At 37.1% G+C, this 21686-nt stretch overlaps 2 protein-coding genes across 2 annotated transcripts; both read right to left on the bottom strand.

Annotated features, from left to right (window-relative positions):
- Positions 1–16211: 16211 nt before the first annotated feature.
- On the bottom strand, positions 16212–17234 carry LOC131617222 (histidinol dehydrogenase, chloroplastic-like). Its single transcript, XM_058888561.1, has 4 exons — positions 17109–17234; positions 16878–16937; positions 16583–16673; positions 16212–16460 (listed from the first exon to the last, which is right to left on the bottom strand). Exons 2-4 carry the CDS (start codon positions 16887–16889, stop codon positions 16300–16302), a joined length of 264 nt encoding a protein of 87 aa, XP_058744544.1. The 5' UTR covers positions 16890–16937; positions 17109–17234; the 3' UTR covers positions 16212–16299.
- A 253-nt stretch (positions 17235–17487) lies between these two features.
- Positions 17488–18678, bottom strand: LOC131619057 (imidazoleglycerol-phosphate dehydratase, chloroplastic-like). The gene is made up of 4 exons (XM_058890200.1): positions 18456–18678; positions 18246–18370; positions 17908–18012; positions 17488–17613 (listed from the first exon to the last, which is right to left on the bottom strand). The coding sequence occupies exons 1-4, from the start codon at positions 18676–18678 to the stop codon at positions 17488–17490; spliced, it is 579 nt and encodes a 192-aa protein (XP_058746183.1).
- Between the last annotated feature and the right edge of the window lie 3008 nt (positions 18679–21686).

Below are 21686 nucleotides of genomic sequence, written 5' to 3'. Positions count from 1 at the left end.
ACATTCTGTTTGAGAATCTGAAGACTTCAATCCTTGAGTCAAGAGAAGAGGAAAGGGCGAAGTACCCTCATCTTTCAAGAACGACTATTCCGTTTGGAAGAATGATTTCAGACATTCTTACTGAAAGCAAAGTGCTGGACTCCATCAGAAAACTCAATGCATCCCATTTGCTTGGAGTAGTTCAAGGTCCCATTTTTAATGGTGTGGATTTGTTCAGATTAGAACTCATTCGAAATGTACCTTCTGTGTGCCCAAGCTTTCCTGACATTCTCTCAAGAAGAGTTGCTGTTGAAGGTTTTGCCTCCTTGTTTCAAGAAGAACTGCATCAGGTTGTCAAGTCTTACCTGGAAGATTGTGTTAGGAAGCAATCAGATATTGATCCTGCTTGGATCCGTGGCAGAGTACTTCCGTCCAAGGCTGATCTTCTGAAGAAGGATCAGAAGGAACTAAAGGCTAGGCTAAAAAGAAAAGCTCGAGAAGATGAGGCTGAGAAAGCCAAGAAGTTGAGGGTCACCTATGATCCTGACAAGGTGGACTCTGAAGAACGAAGAGATAAAAGGATAAGAGATTCCTTTCGCAGAACCAGATCTTCTTCTTCTGTACAAATCTCCAGACAGGTTTTTACTCCACCTCCTTCTGTCCCTAAACCATCTTTCCAATCACCTCCATCTGAACCAAAAATAAACTTCACCTTATCAAATCCTTCTCCATCATCCTTCTCCTCTCCCATTCTAAACCCCACACCTTTAAGTATTCTTCCCCCAACTCCTTCTGATAAATCTTTCTCACCAATTCCCTTTACAAATACTCCATCCTCGTCTCAATCTATCATTTCTGATATTCCATCCTCATCAATCATTCTCTCAGATATCCCTTCTTCCTCATCCACCGCACCTCCACCTTCTATATCCCATCCCTTACCTACCAGAAAATCCAAACCTTACTGTCTTCTCTACCCTGACTACAAATTCACCTTCAATCCGCCTGAACCTGAACCCTATACCTACCTGGAACTTTTCAGACATGAGGTGATTAGCAGTCTAGACCTTCTGAAGGATGCATTTCTAAATGGTCTGGATGATGTTTCTACACGAAATCTCTGGAGAAGATTTCGCAAGGATTTTCAAGTAGAAGCAATGGGAGTACAGAAAAGACTAGTGGCTGCTGCCCCTGGTTACCCTGGTTACTTTCTGGAGGATGATAATGGTATATACTACCATCCTCTCAGAAATTGTGTTGCTGCTGAGGAGAAGCCCTTTGTGGATGAATTGGAAGTAGCAAGACTGGCTGCTGAAATGGAAGCAAATCCATGCAGGGATATTGTTATCTTTATTCCTGATTATCCTGTTCTGCTCGGAGATTTCAAGACTCTCTTTGACTATCTGAGGGAAAACCCTTCTGAGAAAGACCCAAGCTTGGTCATTCCAGAAGTTGTTGACCCACCAGAAGTTGAAGGTCCTTCTGCTCCCAGGAATCTAGCTGCCATTCTTCAGGCACTTGAGAATGGAGACTCGGAAATTCCGGCTACAGAATATGGAGATGCTTCTATGCAAGAAGCAGATGCTGAAGATCATGTTGCTGAATCAGATCCTGTTGAGGAAATCCTTGCAAATGATCTATCCATGGAAGCTACAGATCAAGTTGCTATTCCTGTGGTTGAAAGCGGTGAAGCTTCTTCTGATGAATCTTCTCGTCTTCCAAGGACTCTGGAAGAAATTCAGAGGAGACAGGATGAGCAAAGCTCACTCAATGATGAGTATAGAGCTTTCATGGTGAGGCAAGATGGACACAACAATGAGGTTCAAGAGATGCTGGCCAAGATCTTGTCAAGGCTAGGGCCATCTTAGATTGAGTCTGTGTTGTTTCTTTCTTTTTGTTGCATCTGTCTTTGTGCATCTGATCTTACTTATCTTCATGTACTTCTGTACCTGCTGTTTGAACGTCAATGAAATCATCTTCTTCCTCTGTGTGTTTCGTTTTGTTTGTCTCTGAATCTTTTTTGTTTTTTGATGTTATGACAAAAAGGGGGAGAAGATAAATGATAAATGATTTGATTAATCTATCAGTTGCTGGGTAAATCTCCCACACATTTTCTAACAAGAACTGCAAGTTCTATATGGTTTAAGTGTTTTGCAGGTATAAAGAAGTGAAAAGAATCTTCAAAGCAAACACAAGAAGCAAAACCATAAGAAGTGTTATTCTGTAAAAAGAATAAGCTCATGGAAACTGAAGCAAGCTGAGTGCTGTCAAGCTTCAGAAATCAGAAGCACTGATAATAGAATTTGATCCATATTTGTCTATTTGCTCTGACAAAATTCTATTTGCTCTGATAACATTATTTTAGCCTATATGGCTCTGATACATATCATGTGTTCTAATATACATTTTATGTTCTGACTCGTTCATGCTGACTTTTGTCGTTTAGTTTTGTTCTGTAACATTTCAGGATGTAGAGATGCTCTGATGATGCTCTGGTACATTCAACAATGTTCTGATACAAATCTAGCATGAAGTGATGTTGGTAGAAATTCAAGCTCTGAAGCTATCCGAGGGAAGCAGAAATCAGAAGCTGTGAATGTTCTAAAGATCCAGAAAACTCAAGTTCTGAAGCTGTCCTAAAAGGAAGCAGAAATCAGAAGCTGTGAATGTTCTGAAGATCAAAGAAATTCAAGTTCTGAAGCTGTCCTAAATGGAAGCAGAAATCAGAAGCTGTGAATGTTCTGAAGATCAAAGAAATTCAAGTTCTGAAGCTGTCCTAGATGGAAGCATGAATCATAAGCTGTGAGTGTTCTAGGGATCTAAAGAAATTCTAGTTCTGAAGCTGTCCAATGGAAGCAGAAGTCAGAAGCTATGAATTCTCTGAAGACAGAAGCTTTTGTGATCGTCTCTACCGAAATAATCAGGGAAGTCTTTTATTAAAGTTCTTCGAGTATTTATTTCAGGGGGAGATTATTTATCTCAGGGGGAGATTGTTAATCTCAGGGGGAGACATATTCATATGCTTATGCTATAGCTGTGTAATTTGTCTTTTGCCGTCTGCTCTTTCTGATCGCAAATTCATATCATTTATATATGTTTTTGTCATCATCAAAAAGGGGGAGATTGTTAGAACAAGATTTGTTCTGATCAATTATCTTAGTTTTGATGATAACAATAATATGAATTTTGCTTAAGATAATATGGTACTCTAATCCAATGCAATTTCCTTTTCAGGAAATATATAAAGAGTATGCATAATTCAGCGCTCAGAAGCTTTGTCTCAAAGGGTTCAGCATGCAACATCAGAACATGGTCTGGCAAGACATCAGAAGATGGTCGAAGCAGAATCAGAACATGGGTCTATGGAAGCATCAGAAGAACATGAGATCAGAAGCACTGAAGTTCTGATGGTATCACGCACAGAAGCACTTCAAGGTCAGAAGATCAGAAGATGCTTTGCACCAAGCTGTTTGACTCTGATGATATTCAAACGTTGTATTCACAAACATCAGATCAGAAGGAAGTACAAGTGGCAAGCTACGCTGACTGACAAAAGGAACGTTAAAAGCTATTATAGGCAACGTCAGTAGACACAGCGTGAACAAGGCTCGAGGTAGTTGACAAAAGCGTATAACATTAAATGCGATGCTGTACGGAACACGCAAAGCATTAAATGCACTCAACGGTCATCTTCTCCAACGCCTATAAATATGAAGTTCTGATGAGAAGCAAGGTTAACGATTCTGCACAAAACAACTCATATTAACTTGCTGAAACTCTGTTCTATTCAAAGCTCAGAATCTTCATCTTCATCAAAGCTCACTACATTGCTGTTGTAATATATTAGTGAGATTAAGCTTAAACGTTAAGAGAAATATCACAGTTTGTGATTATAGCTTTTAAGAAGCAATTGTAATACTCTTAGAATTGATTACATTAAGTTGTAAGGAACTAGAGTGATCGTGTGGATCAGAATACTCTAGGAAGTCTTAGAGGTTATCTAAGCAGGTTGTAACTAGAGTGATCGTGTGGATCAGAATACTCTAGAAAGTCTTAGAGGGTATCTAAGCAGTTGTTCCTGGAGTGATCAGTGTGTGATCAGAAGACTCTGGAAGACTTAGTTGCTGACTAAGTGGAGAACCATTGTAATCCGTGCGATTAGTGGATTAAATCCTCAGTTGAGGTAAATCATCTCTGCGGGGGTGGACTGGAGTAGTTTAGTTAACAACGAACCAGGATAAAAATAACTGTGCAATTTATTTTTATCTGTCTAGTTTTTTAAAGCTACACTTATTCAAACCCCCCCTTTCTAAGTGTTTTTCTATCCTTCAGCTACAAGTTAGGGAAGGAATTTATCCAAAATAGGAAGGAAACTATTGAAATTTCAAACAAAATTCTTGCTACAAAACCCTAAAGATCCAAGCCCACAAAGGACCAAAACTTATTCTCTACTATATATTCATCATTGGCAGCCACGAAAAAGGGGTTGGTGGGGAAGCAAAGGCAAGGGTTTCATGTCATAAAAAAGAACAAAAATTAGGGCACGAGAGATAACACTCTCCTACAGGTTTCAACGATTCTCAATGGTCCCATTGCATTCCTGAACATCCCAAGAACTCATCCCAATCCTCAAACAAGAACAAACGTCCTCAGAACGTCGTAGTTCATCTTCATCGGTAATAAGATTTGATGTTACGCCCCCATGAAAGGCTCATCACGCACTCTCGCACGAAGACCACAGGATCACACCAATGATCAGATCTAACGCTCCCTCATGCTGCTGCATACCATACTCCCTCAAAGGCTACCACACATGATCTCAGCCCAGGTTTTGTCTTATTTGTTCTTTTATTGGTTTTTTTGTTGTTCTTATTAAATTAAATGTTTGATTAATTACTTTAGTTAATTTAATTAGAATATAAATTAGGGTTAGATTATAATTAGGGTTAGAATTATTTTCCCGATTTTTTTCAATTATTCGATTTAATTTGTTTTAACCTTTAATTATAAAAATCACAAAAATCTAAAAGATTGTTATTAATTAGGGTTTGCCTAATCCCATTGGCCATGGGCCCAAGTATTAGGATTAGGGTTTTCTAACCAACTTAGCTTTTAGCCCAACAATTTTAGAATTTTATTCGCTTCGATTGAATCAATTGACCGCGGTGAGTAATAATCAATTAATTATTTGATTAATTAAATATAAATTAAAATAACATTTATTTGGCTAAAGGGTTTCAACCATCTTATTGGTTGCGATGATTAGCCTATTTTTTTCCATTTAAATTCATTATTATTTATAATCAAATCAATCGATTACGAGGGATAATGATACAACTTAAATATTAACATTTCTAAAAAATACTCTCATTTATTATTAGTGATAATTGAATCCATCAATTAAAATTGGTAATAATACACTACTAATCTTTTAACTATAGTGATCAAATCTATTGATCATTGCGGTTAATAGTACATATTAAAACCGGGGTTGTACGCCCAAACATTTAAAACACACTAAACCACGTAACTACAGATTTCCATCTCTGCGATTTTCAAATCTACGATAAGGTAATTCAAAATACCTTCGAACTTCGCATTTCAAAAACTACGATAGGCCATTCAAAAAGCCTCCGAAACCATATTAAATTATAATTCTAAGGGCGTACAACCCTTCCCCGAACTACGTTGACTCTGATTCTCCCTAAGGAGATACGTAGGCACTTGGCAACAAGGCGAGTCCCCTCACCCATAAATCTCATTTTTTCCCGATTAAATTATAAACCCTAATTATGTTAATTATTGCCATTTGCCTTATAACTTTCTGTCACATTTCTTTATGTCAACCCTATATTGCAAACCTTAGGAAAGGGTTGAGGGTGGCTAACACCTTCCCTCGACCTGAATATAGTATCTTACCCCGATCTCTTAACTGCGCGAGGTTTCCTATTCGCCTTGGTAGAATAGGTGGCGACTCTAATAATTTAATTTTTAGGGCAGGTTGCTACAGCTGGCGACTCTGCTGGGGATACACTTAATGGTGAATTACTATACTCCTATAGGTTTTGGCAGGGTTTAGGTTTTTGGCAAACTTTTTAGGGTTTGGCTAATTCGCCATTTTTAGGCTTTATTTATTTTTATAAATACTTAAAATTTTATTTTATTTATTTACGATTTCATCTCTTTATATCATTTAAATAAATATTTATTTATTTAAATATTTGCTCTTTGCTGCATTTTTTAAAATTATAAGCGGCTGGATTCTGAGGTTAGCTTTCTTTAATATTTAAATTTTATTTATTTATTTATTTCTTTGCCATTTCATTTATTTATTTTACAATTTCATTTATTTACCGCAATTTAATTAAATATTTATTTACCTGAATATTTGTTATTTCTATTGCGTTTGCTGGGTTATATAAATTGTGTTAAAACCTAAGTGTGGGAATTATCCTTAAGACCAGGGGGGACTTGAATCACCTACGAGTCTTATTGATAATTCCACTCAGAGTGGATTGAATATCCGGAAATGTCCAATACGAGGCTCGACCTTGTTGAGGGCGGGACTTGGTATTTGGCTGATCTCTCTGGGAACCTACCCCAAAAACTCGAACCTCATGGATAAAATGAGTTGTTCTAAAATCCAAAGAGACAAAAAGTCTCGGAGGCTACGAACGATCCCATGAGACCCTGTTAGAACATACCAATGGGAAGGGTAGCTCCCTAAGCCGTCATGCCGAACCTATGAACTTAGGACATTTGTGCTTTTGTGCTTATTATATGTTTGCAATTTATATACTTCGAGTATCTATGCGTTTCAATTTTGCAGGTATCCCTACGTGGTCCCTAGCTTGTAGGGACTTTAATTTCTAAGACCACGTCTTTCCCACGAAGGACATCACCATCTATGCATTCCCTAGCCTATAGGGATCCTATTTCTAAAAATGCGTCTTTTGTACGAAAGACATCTTCGTTAGCATACGTCAATTGGTCTCACGATGGCCATGAGATATAGTGACTGCCTCAAACGGTCACTCTATGCTTGCTCCTACGCAATCCCTAGCCCGTAGGGATTTTCCTTTTACATCTTTGTATTTTTTACAACTACGTGTCCTTCCCACGAAGGACATCTGCGTTAACGCACATCGATTGGCCTCTCGATGGCCCTGAGGTCAAATGACCTTCTTGAACGGTCACCCCGTGCTTGCTCTCGCGCATCCCCTAACTCGTAGGGTTTTGGACTTCCATCTATACATATTTCGTCCCTGGCCTGTAGGGATTTCATTTTCTCCAATATCGTCCTTAGATAGGTTGCGTTCCACATAGAGAACCTCCCCACGAGGGACAACTTCGTAAGTACACGTCGAACGACCTCTTGAAGGTCATGAGACTTGGTGACTGTCCTGAACGGTCATCAACTGCTACTTTCCATGCACTCCCTAATCTATTCCCATTAACATGTCATAATATCAAGTTCGCACGTATTGCATTAGAGTCTAATGTTATCCCTAAATCCGCATAGGCTATCCTTAGGATTATATCTATCGCACATCCGCATTGCATTACATACAAGGAGTCATAATATACAAAAATAAAGGAGTCCTTTGCATACGCGTGCATTCGCATTTTCATGCATTCATACATTTGCATTTACATTTGCATTTCCGTCTTCGCCCGCATCCATACTTACCATGCTATCCGGTTTTCTACAACTCGCAAAGAGATCACAAACTATGAAGAAAGGAGAATAAAAGATCTTGGTCTTGCTAAGAAAAAAAAGGATGTCTTCCACTATGCCAACCACGTGTTCATACCTTTTCGTAACAGGATTGTAAAGACAACAAAGGTTATTGTCGAGCAAGGATGAGTTCAACAACGAAGTTCCCTCATAGATACACTCAAGGGGTATCTAGTCATAAAGGGTTCATCTATGAACATAGCAAAGCTTACAAGGACACTCTTCGATAACTTGGGGCAAGGATCGGTCCAACTGGGGCAATATCCTGAACAAAGACGCATAACTACGATGGAGGGAAGGCGATATACGTTAACCCCCCACCAAGGGGCAAAAGGGTCCTAGATTTCCTTTATCAATCTACAAACTCTGGAGGTTGCAAACAGTGTGATACTATCCTTTAGAAAAAGCAAAAGAGGTTCAGTCAAAGGAAACTCATGAAGTTCCGATACAACGAAAACCCACCGCTAACAATTCATTCCCGACAGATTCGACGTGCCCAAGGAGAATTCGAGATTACCCTTCACTCCTACAATTCCATGAACTAAGGAGTAGGATATGGTCAACAGACTCACAAAGGAGATTGCCCTTGGATTAATAGGTTTATCTTTCAAGTTGTAATTCCTACGATCACAAAATGCTATTTGATGTAAAACGTTGTACCTTTCGAATAGTAATCATGCATTCGCTTCATTCGCTCACTACTACGACTTTCCACTCGCACCCTTCTATTCTATTTCAATTTCGACTTTCAATTATTAACAAACTTAAGGGAGAATGACGAATACAAATAACTAAGTCTCGCTAAACATATGCTTTCAAGGTAAGACCGAGCCGAGGATGTACAAGCATTGTTTCAATTCCCAAACAGTGGAGATATAAGGATGTTAATCCCTCGTTACCCCCTCGAGCCAGGAGTTGGAGTTTGTTACTACTTTTCAAATAAACCTTGATTTCAACCAGGGGCAGGGTAGATTTCGATTAATTCAATGGTGTATTTTGGTTGTTAATAGAATCAGTCAATCCAAGCAAAGACTCAAGCCAAGATTCGAGCAAAGGTTAAAGCAATGGTTCAAGCATATCTTCTTCCTCGCGTTCATCCAAGATTGAGGAAGCAATAGAGATAATATTCACAACATCTTCTTCCTCAACACATCATTCAAGATTGAAGAAGTATCTAAGCCGAAGCTTACAAATCAAAGTCAACGTGGCAGTCACAATGTTCAATATCCAAGGATCTTTATCTCAAAAGGAGCTTTCAAAAGAAAAAAACGCCCGCTAAGTCAAAATGGAAAATTTTATGAAAGAAAACAAAAAACCGACTTAGGCAAAAATTAGGGCATCCCGATGAATCAAATTCAAAAGAATTGGCTCATGCAAAAACAAGGGATAGAAGAAAAAACCAAAGCAAAATACAAAGGATAATCTTGTGACTGCTAAATTATCGAAGCTTTCCATCAATGCTTGGATCTCTACTAAGGCTTCTACTCAACATTAAAAATGAAACGATTCTCTTGCAAACAAAGCACATTCATTGGATTAGGCGAATTTTTAGGACTTGGAGAACATCAAGGAGAAATGGGTGGGTTAAATAAATTTTGAGCCTTATATCCGTTGTTTCTTTAAACCATGAACCAAGCCAAGATACAACATTCAAAAGTCCTAATTGAGGCAAGGTTAACTATGAAAGCATATTAAGCAGGATTTGTTATACTGACTCCTAGGTTTGTTAAAACTATTTCTAATCACTACGCTTCTTCAAGCATTCATTTCTAATCATCCAGTCCTAATTCATAACGGACTTCGATTTCAAAACTTGCATACACATCACATTGGAGTTACTCCTCAAAGGGTACAACGACATCTACGAACAAACATTTAGCACTCCAGGAGATCTCGAATTTGGTTTAACCAAAGGCGATCATTTCTAATAAAGACTCTCGAATGGGAAAACCACGTCCAGAGGATTCTTCTAAACGGGGGCAAAATATCAAAGATCCTATTTACTAGGGGCATTCTTCCTAAGATCCAATCAACCTGGGTCACATCTCGAAGCAATCTCAATCAGGGGCATGTCAAACATGGGAGAAATTTAAAAGGATAGAACACCATGGATAACCCTCCATATCCTGGAAATCAAGGGCATACCCTTCAATCTAAACGTCGAAGCATAGGACAAGGTTATTTCCCGGGGCACTTCCCTCATGACTTGGAGATCCTAAGAATCCTTTCCCACAAAAATATTGGGGCAATGGATATCAAATCCATAAGACGCACAACAAAAGGAAAAGGCGTCTTCATACTTTACAACCTCGAACCAATCTTTCTCCTAACTACGATCTTCAAAGTTAAAAAAAAACAGGTATTGGGAAATCGCGCTAGCATCCAACAACCTTACAACATTAGCAAACTACATACACTTTGGTTATCAACAACCTATCATTGGAGCATCATGCAAATACATATAAGTCGTGCATTACATACATTGGTTGATACATTACACCATACCTTTTTAGGTAGTCCTCTTTAAGACAAATCGCACGATCCTTTCTAGGAACCTCTCCAGGTAGTCTTCTTTAAGACATTCTTTTTCTAAGAGCCTTTCTAGGTAGTCTTTTCTAAGACATTCATCATCGTCATTTCCAAGAACCTTTTTAGGTAGTCTTTTTAAGACATTATTTTTTTAAAATAACTTTCTAAGTAGTCTTCTCTAAGACAATCATCGCCATTTCCAAGAACCTTTTTAGGTAGTCTTCTTTAAGACCTTTTCTTTTTAAGAACCTTCTCAGGTAGTCTTCTTTAAGACAAATTGTCATCCTTTTCAGGAACCTCTTCAGGTAGTATTCTTTAAGACATTCTAAGAACCTTTTTAGGTAGTCTTTTCAAAGACATTCATTGTCCTTTCCAAGAACCTTTTTAGGTAGTCTTTTAAGACATTTTCCAGCCTTTCCAGGTACCCTTCTTTAAGACATTCCTCATCCTTTGCTAAGAACCTTTTCAGGTAGTCTTCTTTAAGACAAATGTTCATATCCATTCCGGAAACCTTTTCAGGTAGTCTTATAGAAGACATTATTTCATTCCACCCGTTACATCAATCAACATATGCATGAGCATAAGCATTATCCCATACATCAAAACATCCAAGTCATTATTCTGGTGCTAAACCACATTGTCCACCTGCTTCCCGGTAACCTTACCGATGACAGTAACCTTATTGTTTGTTTCCAATCACTTGATTGACGTATCCCGGTAACCTTACCGATGACAGTAACCTTATTGTTTGTTTATTTCCAATCGCCTGATTGATGTATCCCGGTAACCTTATTGATGATAGCAACCTTGCTGTTCATTTCACTCATAAGACATATACATACGCATTAGCATATACATATCATATAGCGCATTCACATACTACAAAAGTCCAGTTTCCAACCCTCGTGTTGTGATAGGTGTGTTTTCCGACCCTCGAGTCGTGAGTGTCCAACCCTCGTGTTGTGATAGGTGTGTTTCCCGACCCTCGAGTCGTGAGTGTCCAACCCTCGTGTTGTTATAGGTGTGTTTCCCGACCCTCGAGTCGTGAGTTTCTAAACATATCGTTTCCTTTCCGACCATCGAGTCGTGAATATTTGATATGCTATTTTCTCCGACCCTCGAGTCGTGAGTTTCCAAACAAGTGATTCTTTTTTCATGCAGGCAAACGTGCTAGAACTTTAGCAAACAATCTTCTATGCAGGTAAACTTGTCCGCACCGGGGAAAGTGGATCCCATTGGTCCAGGTGAGCTTGCTAGAGCTATAGTAAGTGGGTCATACCATCCACGATAAACTCACTCCAGCTACGATAGTAAGCAGGTATGGCTAACTGCGACGACTTACTAGAACGATAGTAAGCGGGTCATACCATCTACGATAAGCTTACTCCAACTACGATAGTGAGTAGCTATGACTAACTGCGACGACTTACTAGAACGACAGTAAGTGGGTCATACCATCTACGGTAAACTCACTCCAGCTACGATAGTAAGCAGGTATGGCTAACTGCGACGACTTACTAGAACGATAGTAAGTGGGTCATACCATCTACGATAAGCTTACTCCAACTATGATAGTGAGTAGGTATGACTAACTGCGACGACTTACTAGAACGACAGTAAGTGGGTCATACCATCTACGATAAACTCACTCCAGCTACGATAGTAAGCAGGTATGGCTAACTGCGACGACTTACTAGAACGATAGTAAGTGGGTCATACCATCTACGATAGGCTTAATCCAACTACGATAGTGAGTAGGTATGGCTAACTGCGACGACTTACTAGAACGATAGTAAGTGGGTCATACCATCTACGATAAACTCACTCCAGCCACGATAGTAAGCAGGTATGGCTAACTGCGACGACTTACTAGAGCTATAGTAAGTGGGTCATACCATCTGCGACAGACTTACTCAAACTACGACAGTGAGTGGGTATACCAACCGCGACGACTTACTAGAACTATAGTAAGTGGGTTACCTACAAACTGTGAAATCTTGCTAGCACCATAGCAAGTTAATTATCTTCTACACAGCAAACGACGAACCTTCGCTATTGCTAGCTACGTTATTCATCACGTTAGTCCCTTGGCAGTGATCTCCTTCAAATATTCTCACTAATTAATATCATCTCCGGCAGCGAATAGGGATTTATTTTCCCTGATCACAAGGTTCTTCAAAAGGTTCTTCTATTGGGTTCATCACGTTAGTCCCTCGGCAATGATCTTTTTCAAAATTTCATCAATAACAAACAAGGTTTTGTTTTTCTTTTTCAAACTTACTAACATACTTCAACTAACTAACAATCATGCATCATTCAACTAACATATCTCATTCATACATAATGCATATACATGCATCGCTCTCATTTATTTTGAGAAGCTCACTACATCATACATCACATGCATCATGACATCGCATAAAATTAAGGTTGCCTTTTCAGGCCATGTTACAATCAAAGCACCTGGTTCCTTCCAAAAGGCATTTGCCTCACATTCTGAAAAATGGTATTTACCTTGGGTGGCATCTGTAAGCCCATCCCCCACGGAATTTATTCCCAACAAATGTAAATTTCAGGGCATTTCAGTGTTCAATCATCTTCTACCTTTAGATCACGATAGGCAGACGTGCCTATCTGACTCTTCTGGTTTAAGAAGATTGAACAGGGGCAGCTGTCATACCCCAAAATTTGCCCATCTCATTTCATCATCAAGGATTCAAGGCTCAAGGGTTGGCTCAATGAATACTCTCCTGATTCAGGATATCCAAAGCTAGGGTTTGCACTTCACCAAAAGAACTTGAGTCTCTAAGGCCTCAAATGGATCTCAAGGTGTCCCATATGTCTCGAGGTATCTCCATGTCAGTTATCAAGCTTCAATCCCAAGGATTTCTCACTCAATGGCTCACATGATCAATAATCGACTATGCTGACCTAAAAGTCAACTATAGTCAAAATACAGTCAAACTTCAAGATTTTTTTGTCAAAATCAAGTATGTGAGGTTATATCCATGATTTGATCAAAGGTTGATCATGATCCATTAATAAAAACTCAGAAATGAACAAAAGCAAAGGTTCAAATTAGGGTTTTTATAGGAGAAAGTCAACTCAACTTTGACTGGTCATAACTTTCACATGGAGTATAAAAAATTTCCCAACCAAAGCTTATTTTGAAGGAAATTGGATTCTCTACAACTTTGTCTCTCACAAGCCAAGGCTAGAAATGCTTCATTCAAGAGATATGGTCGAAGAGATTATAGGTCCTCCAAAAAGTCAACAAAAGACACCTTTTGGGTCAAAGCTCATAACTTGAGCATGGAAGCTCTAATTGAGGTGAAACCAAAAGGAGGTTTTAAATGACTCATCAAGCTTTCTAAAAAGTCCTAGAATGCTTCTAAATGATAAAATTTGAGCAAGATACAAATTGCACAAGTTGGGCGATTTTGAGGAAATGCATAAAATGCAAAGTGAGCAAGTTTGATTATTTTGACTAATGGGTCTAAGTTTTAGCTTTGAAACATGATCATGAGCGTATCCAAGGCCCCTAATGCCATTCTTTAGTTCTATTATTTTTTTATTCATTTTATTTGGAAATGTATTCAATTAAATTCAAAATGTAATTAAATAAATAATGATAACTATGAAAGATATGCATGGTCTTATATTTTTAATCAGGCTTGGGCATATATTCAGATGCAAATCAAGGAGATTTCATAGCTACAAGTTAGGGAAGGAATTTATCCAAAATAGGAAGGAAACTATTGAAATTTCAAACAAAATTCTTGCTACAAAACCCTAAAGATCCAAGCCCACAAAGGACCAAAACTTATTCTCTACTATATATTCATCATTGGCAGCCACAAAAAAAGGGTTGGTGGGGAAGCAAAGGCAAGGGTTTCATGTCATAAAAAAGAACAAAAATTAGGGCACGAGAGATAACACTCTCCTACAGGTTTCAACGATTCTCAATGGTCCCATTGCATTCCTGAACATCCCAAGAACTCATCCCAATCCTCAAACAAGAACAAACGTCCTCAGAACGTCGTAGTTCATCTTCATCGGCAATAAGGTTCGATGTTACGCCCCCATGAAAGGCTCATCACGCACTCTCACACGAAGACCACAGGATCACACCAATGATCAGATCTAACGCTCCCTCATGCTGCTGCATACCATACTCCCTCAAAGGCTACCACACATGATCTCAGCCCAGGTTTTGTCTTATTTGTTCTTTTATTGGTTTTTTTGTTGTTCTTATTAAATTAAATGTTTGATTAATTACTTTAGTTAATTTAATTAGAACATAAATTAGGGTTAGATTATAATTAGGGTTAGAATTATTTTCCCGATTTTTTTCAATTATTCGATTTAATTTGTTTTAACCTTTAATTATAAAAATCACAAAAATCTAAAAGATTGTTATAAATTAGGGTTTGCCTAATACCATGGGCCATGGGCCCAAGTATTAGGATTAGGGTTTTCTAACCAACTTAGCTTTTAGCCCAACAATTTTAGAATTTTATTCGCTTCGATTGAATCAATTGATCGCGGTGAGTAATAATCAATTAATTATTTGATTAATTAAATATAAATTAAAATAACATTTATTTGGCTAAAGGGTTTCAACCATCTTATTGGTTGCGATGATTAGCCTATTTTTTCCATTTAAATTCATTATTATTTATAATCGAATCAATCGATTACGAGGGATAATGATACAAATTAAATATTAACATTTCTAAAAAATACTCTCATTTATTATTGGTGATAATTGAATCCATCAATTAAAATTGGTAATAATACACTACTAATCTTTTAACTATAGTGATCAAATCTATTGATCATTGCGGTTAATAGTACATATTAAAACCGGGGTTGTACGCCCAAACATTTAAAACACACTAAACCACGTAACTACAGATTTCCATCTCTGCGATTTTCAAATCTACGATAAGGTAATTCAAAATACCTTCGAACTTCGCATTTCAAAAACTACGATAGGCCATTCAAAAAGCCTCCGAAACCATATCAAATTCTAATTCTAAGGGCGTACAACCCTTCCCCGAACTACGTTGACTCTGATTCTCCCTAAGGAGATACGTAGGCACTTGGCAACAAGGCGAGTCCCCTCACCCATAAATCTCATTTTTTCCCGATTAAATTATAAACCCTAATTATGTTAATTATTGCCATTTGCCTTATAACTTTCTGTCACCTTTCTTTATGTCAACCCTATATTGCAAACCTTAGGAAAGGGTTGAGGGTGCCTAACACCTTCCCTCGACCTGAATAAAGTATCTTACCCTGATCTCTTAACTGCGCGAGGTTTCCTATTCGCCTTGGTAGAATAGGTGGCTACTCTAATAATTTAAGTTTTAGGGCAGGTTGCTACATAGAACAATCCATCACCCTAAAAGGCAGCGCTTTTTTTCACCTTGAATGTGCTACCAAAGACCCCCTTTAGTCAGCACTTTTACTTAAAAAGCGCTGATAAAGGCCCAATTTAGGCAGCGCTTTTTCTAAAAGCGCTGCTAAAAGCCCCCTTTAGGCAGCGCTTTTCTTAACTTTAGACAGCGCTTTTCATTAAAAGCGCTGTCTATTCCCCCTATATAAAAATTGTTTTCACTTAAAACAAAGCGCTGCCTATTATAAGTCAGCATATATACACCAGATTTTCACCATTTTTACACCAGGTGTTTACCAGAATTTGCACCAAAATTTCATAAACTTGAAACAAATTTGTAACTTCAATATAAAATTTGAAACAACAACAACATCAATATACATCTTTAATCCATACACTAAGAGAATACTAAGAACAATAACTCATACAAAATCTCAGAACCTAAGTTATGTCAACATGGATTCTATACAAGAGGATTCAATTTTTTTTTTAAAAAAAGCCTAAGTTATGTCATGACATATTTATATTGATGTAGCTTCAATATAAAAAGCCTAAGTAAGCATGCATATTTATATATACTAATAATAACCAAAGAGTGATCAAGTAGACACTACTATTTATTATTATAATTTATAAATGCACAGTTATGTACTTATACCTTCCTTAGACCTTCCTCTGTGAGAGATTGCATAGTTATGTACTTGAGGAAAGAGTCCAATGACACACCGTTATACATTCTTGCATATGCGTAAGTGGGAAGGACGTGGTTTGTCCCACTTGCGTAATCACCGACACTCTCTGGTGTCCACGACCCTAAAAACACATAACTTGCAGAGGTAATTGAATTGCCATCAAGGAGACATATTGTGGTCATCTAACAAGAATTAAGAAGCATAAAAGGCGCCAAGAAAAGAAGAATACATAGATTGTATTACCTGCATTCTCGATAAAACTTTCCCACTTCTCCGCGTCTTTTACATTGATAATCAAATGCTCGGGTGCATACATGTTTGAGAAAGTGATGGCCTAGAAGATGCAAAAGTAACTTTTACTTCTATAAAATATTTTCAGCTTATTTCCATAAGTTATCCATGATAACTTATGAAAACAACTAATAACTTATATACAAACAGTTGACTTTATTTTATCTTTTAGATTCAAATAATGAAATGCAGTAGAGAATGTGGATGCAAATCAAGAGATTCAAATGTAAAATATAAACACACATACTTGAAGTATCATTTTTGCAGTTGTGACATATTGATTTCCAGGGCCAAAAATCTTCTCAACCTACAAAAGTTCATCACAAATTCACTTAGAATATATTGGTAATGTATATGTTTATTTAAGTAAATAACAGCATGGTAGCCTAAGCCTGTCCTAAAAAGAGAAATAGGTGCCATATTATTCAAAATAACTTAGAAAGACTATAACAATCATATTAAAAAAGAACAAACAAACCTCGTAGACAAAATGATTAACAGATGAATTATCAGGTACTGCACTGCGGCCCTTGCATTGAATCTAAACCATAACCATGGAAATAACACTCTCATTTCAAATCTGATAAACCTTGTGTACAAGTACTGCTAGAGTAAATGAAAAAGCATTGACACAAGGCCACAAGCTCCCTGGTGCCCCATTTATAGATGAACTTTTTGAGTCACAAAAGTATTGATATGGATAGTCAACATGATAATGTAAGTTTGTTAAGTCGCACATGCAAAAGCCATTACATTGTTTCAAAGTTTCTACATCCATTTACTGTATTTCTAGGCAAGGACAAAATATTCATATTCCCCAGCACACATTAACTTAAATCTATAACAGAAGTTAATGATTATAAATGTTGCAAACAGTACACACTAATTACCAAAGAAACGTTAACTAATGCTTCGTCGTGTGGAGCCGAGAAGTTACCAAACCAGTTAATACCCTTCCTATCACCAAGAGCCTGCAACAAAGCCTGGAGATGGAGTAACAGAAATATAAGTTTTGATTCGAAGATGATAGATGCAAATATACCATAAAACAAAGCTCTACATTAATTTAAATTTCCACTGTCATAAGATAAGATTATAATCATCGTTACAATTGTCGCCAATTAGTTGGATTGCATTCTGCGTAGAAAGGATAAAGTCAAATATAAGGAATATCCTTAATCTAAGATAGTGAAGCGTGTTCAAATTTCCACTAAGACTTTTAATAAGTAGAGCAAAAATGAAAATATATAAACAGCTCACATAGCTGTTGGCAGTACCGTTCCAATAGCAAGAGCGATATCTTCATTTGTGTGATAGTCATCAATATGTATGTCACCTATAGCCTTTACATGTACATCTAACAGTCCATGTGATGCAAGTTGCTGAAAAATCACAACCAAGTTTGTTCCCATAAATGGTCTATCAGTTCAGCAATTTTAACTTTTAACTATAACTATATATACAACCTTAATGACTAATTTTCGAATTAGAAAGGAGCCAAAAATAAAATGAAAACCCTAATTATCATTTCGATCTGATTCTAACTATTCTGATTTTCAGATTGATAGATAAAAAGTAACAGAAGTATAATAGAGATTAAGTTGAAAACACTAACATCAAGCATATGATCAAGGAAGGGAATTCCAGAACAACTATCAGCAATCACAGATACATCCAAGTTGATTTTGACTGATACATTGGTTTCCTTGGAGACCCTTTTCACCTCTCCAATTCTAGCACCTGAAAATGATCAATAAATCATTCAAATTTTATTGAAAAATCCAAAATTTCAAAAAACGCATAGAGTTTGATATAAGAGAAAGACCTGGGTCAATTTGGGAAGTTGAAGTGTTGTTGCCACCGAGCAAAGCAAAGGTGGAGATGTTTCTGGAAATATTCAATGGCGTGAGATTGCGTTGATTGGCTGAAAAAATTGAAGCTTGGAAAGGTGGGCACGATGTTGTCTGAAAAACGGAAACCTTAGATTTGAGAGAGGGAAATGGAAGGCATTTAGGGTGCAATTGAGGTTGAGGTAGAGTGAGCTTCATTCAGATTGTGAATGTGAAATCAAACCACAAGAAAATGAGAGTAAATTCTAAGGAACAGGTGCAAATTATGGTAGATTCAAAACCTGCAAATAACACTCAGAATCAATTCACACTCGATGACGCTAAACACCCACGACGAAATCTGAGAATCTGAGACCAAGTGAGAATCTGAGAAAGATGAGCGCGAGAAGAAGAAGGGTGCTGGAGGGAGGCGGACTGAAGCTTTACTCTTAGGTTTTTTCTTCTTCTTTGCTTTAGTTGGGATTTGGGTCGGAGAAAGATAATATGTTTTTAACTTTTTTATTTATTTTGACCTTTAGCAGCGCTTCTTCAAAGCGCTTTCTGATGTTCGTCTTTAGCAGTGCTTTTATAAAGCGCTGCCTATTCTAGGGCCTTTAGCAGTGCTTTTTTTCATTCTTTTATTTATTTATTAATTCGCGAACTTATAGCAGCGCTTTTGTAAATAAGCGTTATCTATGATGCGCTGCCTAAACCAAATTTCGTGTGCAGTTTCCGTGTTTTTTTTTTCTACTTATAGCAGCGCTTTTGTATAAAAGCGTTGTCTAATGTGCACTGTCTAAAGACCTTTTTGGTGTAGTGATGTTGATTCTGCATGGCTTGAGCAACAGTGTAACGCCCCGAATTTAATTATTTATTTAATTAAATTATTAAGGATTTATTTATTGGAATTTAGTTGAAGTTGGGAATTATGGGATTGATTAGTCGACTTAGTTGGAGAATTTTTACTAGAAATAATAGTCTTGAATAATAGAATATTATTTATTTTAATTGGGTTTATTTGTAGTGTAAGAGATAGCAAATAACGAGGTGTATTTAGTTGGCCAAGTAGGAAATAAGACTAATGGAATTATTTAATTTATTAATAGGATATTAAGTGTTATATAAGTAGCAATAGTGAAACAAATTAGGTTTTTCGTAGAACATAAAAAGAAAAACAAAATTTAGGGCACAAGGGTTTGGAAGGAGAGGATACGAGAAGTGCAAGCTGGAACCAGAATTGGAGTTTCGATCGGAGTTAGAAAGGCCGTTAAATCTATGGTAAGGGGTGGGTTCTAACTCTATAACCGGACTCATGATGAATGATATGTGGGGGTTAAATTCGTAGAAAATTATCTCTGTCTATTGTGTGTGATTTATGTTGCAAAACCGTGAATTTTTATATGCTGATGTGTGGAATATATTTTGTTGCTGAATCGATCTACAATTAAAATGTGTTGCAAGTAATTATTGGATTAAATTGGTACTGGAATTGGAAGGTTTTATTTGATAATCGGTGGAGAAGAGAATTATTGGAGATTGAATTAGAACTGAATTGTACAGAAAACGCAGAAAACATAAATCGCAAGTACCCCTCAAGTTGAGGCCACCACGTGGTGGCCAATTGAAATTTGGTGGGGGACCCACCTAGAAGAAGGAGGCGGGTGCCTCCATCGTCATGGGAGAGGGGGAGATAGACGTCTCCATATGTGTGGGGAGAAGGGGACGATCGTCCCTCATTGCCAATGCGGGGGGCACTTGGTTCATATTGTCATTATTTTGTTATTTTCTTAAACATTATTAGTACAGGTATAGTTAGTAGATGATGTAAATATAAATATAGCAGTAGTATTTGAATTAATTGGCAAGAATAGTATTATGTAGCAGAACTAATTTAAACAGCTGGAGGTGCTCGTGAGTAGCAGTAACAAGAAGTAATTGGTAGAAATTAAGGGAAATATGGTATAGTAGTATATTTAGCAGAGAAATATAATAGCAGAATTGTTACGTAGAAAATAAGCGGTGGGAAATAATTGAACAAAGTAGTGGGGATGAACTAGTAGAAGAACGGCCTGATTGAACTTGTATAATAACAGTACCGTTTGTAGAATTTAGCGATAAGATTAATTAGCCGGAATTAATAGTTAGTAGAGTAATAAATAAATAGCAGCGTTGATAATTTCCCGGAGAATATTATTAGTGGCTAGTGGTAAACTGATAGTAACAGGAAAGCATTAGGTGTAGCAAAATACTAGAAGAACCTGTAATTGACAGGTAGTGCTTAGTTAATTTAGCAGTGATCGCGACTTTGCGTGTCTATTAGTCGGGATAACTGCAAGTGCACAGTCGTGTCGTGTAGTTTTAAAAGATATCGAATCCACAGGGACTATAAATCGACCTACCGTTATCTAAAGTTACTATGTAAAGCTAAGGCTAATGATATTTGGGTTTTTTATAAATGGGGAAACTAAAAATATTAATTCTAAGAATATAATAATAAGCGAATATCAGTATGTATTTCATCTAACTTAGGTGATCTGAAGTTCCATTGGCCAGATTCTAATTAAATCAAAGATCTTTACTAACTATGTTATTTAAAAATCCTCCTCTCAAACTTTCGCTCTATTGATTCAGACTACGATCCTAACTCTTAATGTACGCTTTCGCCATCCCACCAGATTTAGAAACGCTTTTTGAAAACAACATAGTTAATAAAATGCTTGTCTTATGAAGTCGTTATCTATTTAAATCTCCTAATCTCAAACTTTCGCTCTGTTGACTCGGAACATGCTAATACCCCTAACGTACGCTTTCGCCATCCCGCTCGGGTGTAAAAACACTTTTTGGAAATAAATAAGTTCTAATTAGTTTTAATATGCTTTCGCCATCCTTAAAACTAATGTCCTATGTCTACTATCCAGTTAAAGATCTCAAACTTTCGCTCTATTGATTTTAACCTTTGACCGTCTTAACCCCTCAAACTTTCGCTCTATTGGTTTTAAGACTTACTAATTAAATTAGACATACAAACCAAAAACAAGTGATATTTAATAAAATATAATTAAGCCAATTTATTTCGGATCCCTACGGTTAAATTATTTTACATACTGACATCTAAATAAATTAGCCAGACATATTAATATGGTTAAACATGCATAAATAAATTTGGTTCATAATGATAGGCATATTAATAGGCATATAATATATCATGCAAATAAATATAAATAAAG

Source organism: Vicia villosa, linkage group LG7 (genome assembly GCF_029867415.1).
Source record: "Vicia villosa cultivar HV-30 ecotype Madison, WI linkage group LG7, Vvil1.0, whole genome shotgun sequence".
NCBI lineage: Eukaryota > Viridiplantae > Streptophyta > Magnoliopsida > Fabales > Fabaceae > Vicia > Vicia villosa.
Note: the sequence above shows the minus strand (reverse complement) of the source record. Positions and strands in the feature narration are given on the sequence as shown.

What these genes read in the sequence shown, in the direction of transcription:
- LOC131617222 (XM_058888561.1), bottom strand. An exon ending in AAGTTTTATCGAGAATGCAG is followed by an intron (nt 16,461 to 16,582) that starts GTAATACAATCT and finishes ATGTGTTTTTAG; the next exon opens with GGTCGTGGACACCAGAGAGT.
- LOC131619057 (XM_058890200.1), bottom strand. Translation starts at nt 18,678, where the DNA reads ATGAAGCTCACTCTACCTCAACCTCAATTGCACCCTAAATGCCTTCCA. An exon ending in AACTTCCCAAATTGACCCAG is followed by an intron (nt 18,371 to 18,455) that starts GTCTTTCTCTTA and finishes GATCATTTTCAG; the next exon opens with GTGCTAGAATTGGAGAGGTG. An exon ending in TCCTTGATCATATGCTTGAT is followed by an intron (nt 18,013 to 18,245) that starts GTTAGTGTTTTC and finishes GTGATTTTTCAG; the next exon opens with CAACTTGCATCACATGGACT.